Genomic DNA, 9,112 nt, shown 5'->3' with positions numbered 1-9,112 from the left:
ATAAATTTTCCACACCATTATTTTCCACCTCAGTGACTACTTCATGCACTGAGGTGAGCATAGCTATACTTGCACTCATTTACTTGGTACTGATGTAGCATAGAACTCATACCTTTGTTAAGTACTAATATAGAGACTACTTCATGCACTGAGAACTCATACCTTTGTCAAAGCCACTAAGTAACATCAAGTTAAAAAGACTTGCTTAGGCAATGTCATCCAAAATCACACCAAGTATTTAAGTCCAATAAGACAGTTCAAGTGTTATCATGCCTACCCAAGTGATCCAAGTGATATTAAGTCAGTCTAATTAAACTAAGTAATGGCATGAAAATGACAGCTTGAATGCATGGTGGTCCACAAAATGATTAATGTAGAATCTGCAGTAAACGTTCAATGAGTTATTGAAGCTAATGGGCAGTGGAGCATGCTCCTGACCAAAAATAGGAATTAAATGTGCTGCTTGTATGATGGTGTTGATGTGAACAATGGCAAGGTGGTGAGTTCTGTTGTCCAGGAAGGACAGTGTGAGTCAATGTATGGAAAGCTGGTGAAAACCAAACAAGTCCAACACCAAAGACAAATAATGTGCGAGTGGTGGTTTGCCTCTGTGGAACCTGGAGTGCAGAAGAAAATCTAATGTGGGGGGGGACTTCAAGTGGAGGTGCTCCTGGCACAAGTTGTTGATGAGTTATGCAGGAGTAGACAAGCAAGTGATGACTGGACAGGGGATGCTGAACAGAGTGAAGGTGTTCAGCTGAAAGGACCTCTGGAATGATGGACTTTGATAAAACATGCACCTGGCACAAGTCAATGTCGAGTTATGCAGGAGCAGAGGGATGACTAAGCAAGACTGCTGACTAAGAGTGGAGAAAGCTTCAGATAAGGAATGGAGGTAGATAGACCCTTGATGGAGCCTCAACTACCAAGGATGATGGATGGTAACAGATAGACTCATCCAAATGAGCCTCAACTGTTGATGACAAGTTATGCACTGAGAGAGCTGAACTGACTTCTGGATTGCTTCTGTATTGCTTGTGGATTGCTTGGGGGTTGTAGCTAAGTACACAGGGGTTTATATACTGTGGGGGGAGCACAGCTTGTGACAAACATGGCACAAACACTTGGTAAGTAATGAGTAAGGACTGAGTAATCATGATGAGTAAGCAAGAAATGAAAAGTAAGCAAGCAAAGAAGATTGGTAAGTATTGGCAATAAACAAGTCAAGGATAGTCAGAATATCATAGAATGAGTCAAATGGAGTCAGAAACTGAGTAAGCACACTGATATCACATTAGGGGGTGGCGATGCAAATCAGATCTCGGTGGAAACATCTCTAGATCTGAAGATGGCATGACAGATGGACAGTGTTTCCAGATAGGGAAGTATTAATTCCAGAATTGAAGGGCATGAGTCAGGCATCAAAGGGGCTAGGGCATTGGGGGTCTGTGGGGCAATGGGAGCATAAGTGATCACATCTCCCACCCTTTCATCCTCTCAGCAAAGTTAACAAAAGCTTCATGAACAGGGCTCTGATGGAGGAGGAGAAGGGGGGATGTCTTCTGCTGGACCTTGCAGTAAGAAGGCAAGATGCACATCATACTTGTCATGAATGTGATCAGGGAGGCTGGAGAACAATAGACTATGCTGCAGCTGTCACAGTGTGGGAAGAATGATAGACAAGATTGGAATAAAGATGGTGCAGGGAGCAGGGAGGAATGATCCATATGCTTCATCAACTGGGGAGACCAAAACAACCACATAAGACCTTTCTAACCAAGTGACAGACCTGCAGTGACTGAAGAATGTCCTTCTGGAAGTCATACTGACAAGGAGAACATGCTGACCAAGCTGCATGGGATGAGATGGGGCTGACAACAATGGGATGAACCAGGGGGCTTCAGGATGGAAGCTGGTGGGAATGCCTGACAGATATACATAGCCACTGTCTCTGGCAAATGAGACAAGCAAGATGATCAACAAAGAGGCAGCCATGATTGATGGACTTCACAAAATGAGCATCTGATGGATGGAGTGCTGTAGAAATGTGCAGGGTGTGAGGATCCTCCCCAAATTTGGAAGGCAGAACTGTGTGGCTGAGCACTTTAAGTGAGTGTGAGAATGGAGTCGATATCTTTGGAAATGGTGGAGATATGATGAAAACTGGAATGCTGTACATGGGCACTAAAAACCGTTAATGCATGCTTAACTCACTTCCTCTTTTCTCTTTAGCACTGACAGCTCATTCTTGTGTGAAGGATGACTGTTAATGTCCAGCAGTCTTTCTACACATGAGGCCTTTAGTCTTCATGTGCACAGCATGATGTTGTGTGCAACTTGTCAATGAGTTAGGCAGAGTCAGCTATAACCATGTCCACAACACCTTTGGTGTGTGACAACAGTTTTACCATCCACATCCCAGTCAGTTCATTGGGCATGTCTGCTATGTAATCAAACCTAATAATCTACTTCCTGGACCCTGCGCAGAGTCCGGCGCATTAGGGGCTGTCGCATGCATGCGTCAATAGGGGCTGTCGCATGCATGCGTCAATAGGGGCTGTCGCATGCATGCGTCAATAGGGGCTGTCGCATGCATGCGTCAATAGGGGCTGTCGCATGCATGCGTCAATAGGGGCTGTCGCATGCATGCGTCAATAGGGGCTGTCGCATGCATGCGTCAATAGGGGCTGTCGCATGCATGCGTCAATAGGGGCTGTCGCATGCATGCGTCAATAGGGGCTGTCGCATGCATGCGTCAATAGGGGCTGTCGCATGCATGCGTCAATAGGGGCTGTCGCATGCATGCGTCAATAGGGGCTGTCGCATGCATGCGTCAATAGGGGCTGTCGCATGCATGCGTCAATAGGGGCTGTCACATGCATGCGCCAATAGGGGTTGTTGCATGCATGCATCAATAGGGGCTGTTGCATGCACATGTCAATAGGGGTTTCACATGCACATCAGGGGCTAATATTGTACTTTCCAGACTCCACCATTGCCTCTGCATGAAACCTGCACAGCCACTGAATGAAACCTACACAGCCACTACACAGCCACTGCATGGAACCATGATATGAGGAAATAAATACACAGGGACCAGAAAGTTGGTGAAGGGAAGCAGCACAGCCACTAAGAATGCAAAAAATAAGCGACCGGTTGCTTATCTGGAGACAAGATGACTAGCAAGTAATTAGCAAAAAAAAGTGGAGTTAGCAATGAGCACTGACTACCAAATAGCAAAAAAAAATAGGTGAGCAGTTGCTTATTTGGAACAGTGGACTATGAAAGGATGTAGTAGTGAGCATGGACCTACTGACTACCGACTGACTTGAATATGACTAGCAAAAAATGAGGGACTGGTTGGTTATCTGGAGACAAGATGACTAGCAAGTAATTAGCAAAAAAGGGGAGTTAGCAAGAACCACTGACTACTGATGAGGGACTAGGAAAATAAGGGACCGGTTGGTTATTTGGATTGAAGATGAGTAGTGAGTTGATTAGCAAAAAAAGTGGACTAGCTACGAAGGGATGTAGTAGTAACTACTGACTGACTAGGGACTGACTTGAATATGACTAGCAAAAATAAGGGACTGGTTGGTTATGTGGAGTGGTAAGACAGACTAGTAGTTTGTATGATGAGTAGAGATTAGAGATTAGTGAGTTGGTTCGAGAAGTAGGAAAAGTAATGGGGAGTGAACTGGGATGAAAATGGCAGTAGAAAAGCTGGAGATAATGGCCATTAAAAGGCTGGTAAATAAGGCAGAGATAACGGCCATGAAAACCCCAGTAAATAATGTGGAGATAACCCAGGTGAAAACGCTGGTAAATAACCTGTCGATAACCCGCGTGAAAACCCCGGTAAATAACCCGTCGATAACCCGCGTGAAAACCCCGGTAAATAATGTGGAAATAACGCCGTGGACACCCCGCGAGTGAGAATAATGGTAGTGAGGGTAGATTAGTTGGTAATAGGAATAATAGTGTAGTGTGGGATGAAATTGGTGGTAGTAGTGGTGGTGGTGGTGGTATTAAGAGTAATAGTAATGGTAGTGTAGTTGGTAGGAATAGGGTAGTGTGGGATGATTTGAGTAGTAGTAGTAGTAGTAGTGTAAGTAGTGGTAGTGGTGGTGGCAGTAGGAGTGGTAGTAATGGTAGTGGTAATAGGAATAGGGTAGTGTGGTTGGTAATGAGTGGTGGTGGGGGTAATGGTAGTGTAGTGTGGGAAGAAAATTGAGGTAGTAGTGTAAGTAGTGTAGGTAGTGTAGGGTGGGAAGAAAATTGTGGTAGAGAAAGTAGGGTAGTTGGTAATAGGAGTAGTGGTGGTAATGGAAATAAGAATGTGGTGTAGATGGAAAATAGAAAAGTTGGTAGTAGGAATAGGAATAGAGTAGGGAGTGAAGAAAAGAGAGGTAGTAGTGGTGTTGTAGGTAATAGGAATAGGGTAGTGTGTGAGAATGTAAGTAGTAGTGATAGTAATGGTAGTGTAGTTGGTAATAAGGAAGTGATAATGTGGGAGGAAAAGAGTAGTAGTAGTGGTGGTGGTGGTGGTGGTGTAGGTAGAATTGGTAGGGTAGTTGAGAATAAGAGAGTAGTGTAGTTGGAAATGTGTTGTGTTGTTGGTAGAGTTGGTAGTAGGAATAGGGTAGTTTTTGGGGAAATGGGAGGTGTTGTAAGTAGGGTAAGTAGGGTAGTGTTGGTAGTGATTGATAGTAGTAGTGTAGGTTGTGTAGTTGGTAGGAATGATAGGATAGTGTAGGATTGGGAGAGTAGTAGTAGTAGTGTAAGTGATGTAGGGTAGTTGGTAATAGGAGAATAGAGTATGGAGTAGATGGAAAAAAGAAAAGTTGGTAGTAGGATTAGGAATAGGGTAGAGTAGGTGTTGTAAGTAGGGTAGTGTGTGATAGGTAGGTGGAGTAGTTGGTATGGATGGGAATAGGAATAGGAATAGGAATAGGGTAGTGTAGGTAATAGGAATAGGAATAGGAATAGGGTAGTGTAGGTAATAGGAATAGGAATAGGAATAGGGTAGGTAGTGTAGGTAATAGGAATAGAATTAGGAATAGGGTAGTGTAGGTAATAGGAATAGGAATAGGAGTGATAGTGTAGTAAGATTGGGTGGTAGAGTTGGTAGTAGGAATAGGGTAGGATAAGTGGTAGGAGTAGGGTAGGTAGTAGGGTAGGTAGTGGGATGGGTAGTAGGATAGGTGGTAGGATAGGTAGTAGGATAGGTGGTAGGATAGGTGGTAGGATAGGTGGTAGGGTAGGTAGTTGGAGTAGGATTAGGGGGAATAGGATAGGTAGTTGGAGTAGGATAGGTGGTAGGATAGGTAGTTGGAGTAGGATTAGGGGGAATAGGATAGGTGGTAGGATTAGGATTAGGATAGGTAGTAGGATTAGGATAGGTAGTAGGATTAGGATTAGGATAGGTAGTAGGATTAGGAGTAGAGGGAGGTAATGTAGTTGTGATAGGATTAGGGGGAGATAAGTGTAGTAGGGGATTATGTAGGAGAGATAGGGGTTGATTATGTAAGATTTGATTATTTATTTAGGAGAAGTTAGAAGTCTAATATTCTACTTTCCGGACCCTGCCCCAGGGTCCGCATGAAACCTGCCTTATATGGAAGGTTTCCTGCATGAAACCTGCACAGCCACTGAATGAAACCTCACAGCCACTGAATGAAACCTACACAGCCACTGAATGAAACCTACACAGCCACTGAATGAAACCTCACAGCCACTGCATGCAACCTCTTAGTGAGTGAATGAAACCTACACAGCCACTGAATGAAACCTCACAGCCACTGCATGCAACCTCTTAGTGAGTGAATGAAACCTACACAGCCACTGCATGCAACCTCACAGCCACTGAATGAAACCTCACAGCCACTGAATGAAACCTACACAGCCACTGAATGAAACCTACATAGCCACTGAATGAAACCTCTTAGTGAGTGAATGAAACCTACACAGCCACTGCATGCAACCTCTTAGTGAGTGAATGAAACCTACACAGCCACTGCATGCAACCTCTTAGTGAGTGAATGAAACCTACACAGCCACTGAATGAAACCTCACAGCCACTGAATGAAACCTACACAGCCACTGAATGAAACCTCACAGCCACTGAATGAAACCTACACAGCCACTGAATGAAACCTACACAGCCACTGAATGAAACCTCACAGCCACTGAATGAAACCTACACAGCCACTGAATGAAACCTCACAGCCACTGAATGAAACCTACACAGCCACTGAATGAAACCTACACAGCCACTGCATGCAACCTCTTAGTGAGTGAATGAAACCTCACAGCCACTGAATGAAACCTACACAGCCACTGCATGCAACCACCATATAAGGAAATAAATACACAGGGACCAGAAAGTTGGTGAAGGGAAGCAGCACAGCCACTAAGAATGCAAAAAATAAGCGACCGGTTGCTTATCTGGAGACAAGATGACTAGCAAGTAATTAGCAAAAAAAAGTGGAGTTAGCAATGACCACTGACTACCAAATAGCAAAAAAAAATAGGTGAGCAGTTGCTTATTTGGAACAGTGGACTATGAAAGGATGTAGTAGTGAGCATGCACCTACTGACTACCGACTGACTTGAATATGACTAGCAAAAAATGAGGGACTGGTTGGTTATCTGGACACAAGATGACTAGCAAGTAATTAGCAAAAAAGGGGAGTTAGCAAGAACCACTGACTACTGATGAGGGACTAGGAAAATAAGGGACCGGTTGGTTATTTGGATTGAAGATGAGTAGTGAGTTGATTAGCAAAAAAAGTGGACTAGCTACGAAGGGATGTAGTAGTAACTACTGACTGACTAGGGACTGACTTGAATATGACTAGCAAAAATAAGGGACTGGTTGGTTATCTGGAGTGGTAAGACAGACTAGTAGTTTGTATGATGAGTAGAGATTAGAGATTAGTGAGTTGGTGAGAGAAGTAGGAAAAGTAATGGGGAGTGAACTGGGATGAAAATGGCAGTAGAAAAGCTGGAGATAATGGGCATTAAAAGGCTGGTAAATAAGGCAGAGATAACGGCCATGAAAACCCCAGTAAATAATGTGGAGATAACCCAGGTGAAAACGCTGGTAAATAACCCGTCGATAACCCGCGTGAAAACCCCGGTAAATAACCCGTCGATAACCCGCGTGAAAACCCCGGTAAATAATGTGGAAATAACGCCGTGGACACCCCGCGAGTGAGAATAATGGTAGTGAGGGTAGATTAGTTGGTAATAGGAATAATAGTGTAGTGTGGGATGAAATTGGTGGTAGTAGTGGTGGTGGTGGTGGTATTAAGAGTAATAGTAATGGTAGTGTAGTTGGTAGGAATAGGGTAGTGTGGGATGATTTGAGTAGTAGTAGTAGTAGTAGTGTAAGTAGTGGTAGTGGTGGTGGCAGTAGGAGTGGTAGTAATGGTAGTGGTAATAGGAATAGGGTAGTGTGGTTGGTAATGAGTGGTGGTGGGGGTAATGGTAGTGTAGTGTGGGAAGAAAATTGAGGTAGTAGTGTAAGTAGTGTAGGTAGTGTAGGGTGGGAAGAAAATTGTGGTAGAGAAAGTAGGGTAGTTGGTAATAGGAGTAGTGGTGGTAATGGAAATAAGAATGTGGTGTAGATGGAAAAAAGAAAAGTTGGTAGTAGGAATAGGAATAGAGTAGGGAGTGAAGAAAAGAGAGGTAGTAGTGGTGTTGTAGGTAATAGGAATAGGGTAGTGTGTGAGAATGTAAGTAGTAGTGATAGTAATGGTAGTGTAGTTGGTAATAAGGAAGTGATAATGTGGGAGGAAAAGAGTAGTAGTAGTGGTGGTGGTGGTGGTGGTGTAGGTAGAATTGGTAGGGTAGTTGAGAATAAGAGAGTAGTGTAGTTGGAAATGTGTTGTGTGGTTGGTAGAGTTGGTAGTAGGAATAGGGTAGTGTAGGGGGAAATGGGAGGTGTTGTAAGTAGGGTAAGTAGGGTAGTGTTGGTAGTGATTGATAGTAGTAGTGTAGGTTGTGTAGTTGGTAGGAATGATAGGATAGTGTAGGATTGGGAGAGTAGTAGTAGTAGTGTAAGTGATGTAGGGTAGTTGGTAATAGGAGAATAGAGTATGGAGTAGATGGAAAAAAGAAAAGTTGGTAGTAGGATTAGGAATAGGGTAGAGTAGGTGTTGTAAGTAGGGTAGTGTGTGATAGGTAGGTGGAGTAGTTGGTATGGATGGGAATAGGAATAGGAATAGGAATAGGGTAGTGTAGGTAATAGGAATAGGAATAGGAATAGGGTAGTGTAGGTAATAGGAATAGGAATAGGAATAGGGTAGGTAGTGTAGGTAATAGGAATAGAATTAGGAATAGGGTAGTGTAGGTAATAGGAATAGGAATAGGAGTGATAGTGTAGTAAGATTGGGTGGTAGAGTTGGTAGTAGGAATAGGGTAGGATAAGTGGTAGGAGTAGGGTAGGTAGTAGGGTAGGTAGTGGGATGGGTAGTAGGATAGGTGGTAGGATAGGTAGTAGGATAGGTGGTAGGATAGGTAGTAGGATAGGTGGTAGGATAGGTAGTTGGAGTAGGGTTAGGGGGAATAGGATAGGTAGTTGGAGTAGGGTTAGGGGGAATAGGATAGGTGGTAGGATAGGTAGTTGGAGTAGGATTAGGGGGAATAGGATAGGTGGTAGGATAGGTAGTTGGAGTAGGATTAGGGGGAATAGGATAGGTAGTTGGAGTAGGATTAGGGGGAATAGGATAGGTGGTAGGATAGGTAGTAGGATTAGGATTAGGATAGGTAGTAGGATAGGTAGTAGGATTAGGATTAGGATAGGTAGTAGGATTAGGAGTAGAGGGAGGTAATGTAGTTGTGATAGGATTAGGGGGAGATAAGTGTAGTAGGGGATTATGTAGGAGAGATAGGGGTTGATTATGTAAGATTTGATTATTTATTTAAGAGAAGTTAAGTTAAGAGGGTTAGGTTAGGGTTAGGGTTAGGTTAGGTTAGGTTAGGGTTAGGTTAGGGTTAGGTTAGGGTTAGGTTAGGGTTAGGTTAGGGTTAGGTTAGGGTTAGGTTAGGGTTAGGTTAGGGTTAGGTTAGGGTTAGGTTAGGTTAGGGTTAGGTTAGGTTAGGTTAG

At 43.6% G+C, this 9,112-nt stretch overlaps 1 protein-coding gene across 1 annotated transcript; it reads right to left on the bottom strand.

Moving 5' to 3' along the window:
* Positions 1-310: 310 nt before the first annotated feature.
* On the bottom strand, positions 311-523 carry F5J12DRAFT_732946 (uncharacterized protein; the record flags this gene model as incomplete). The annotated part of the gene is made up of 1 exon (XM_051741976.1): positions 311-523. A coding segment is annotated over one exon (213 nt), but the record flags the coding sequence as incomplete, so codon positions are not given.
* Between the last annotated feature and the right edge of the window lie 8,589 nt (positions 524-9,112).

Source organism: Pisolithus orientalis (assembly GCF_024613125.1).
Source record: "Pisolithus orientalis strain OTSU chromosome Unknown F5J12scaffold_503, whole genome shotgun sequence".
Lineage (NCBI taxonomy): Eukaryota > Fungi > Basidiomycota > Agaricomycetes > Boletales > Pisolithaceae > Pisolithus > Pisolithus orientalis.
This window is presented reverse-complemented; position numbering and strand designations above follow the sequence as displayed.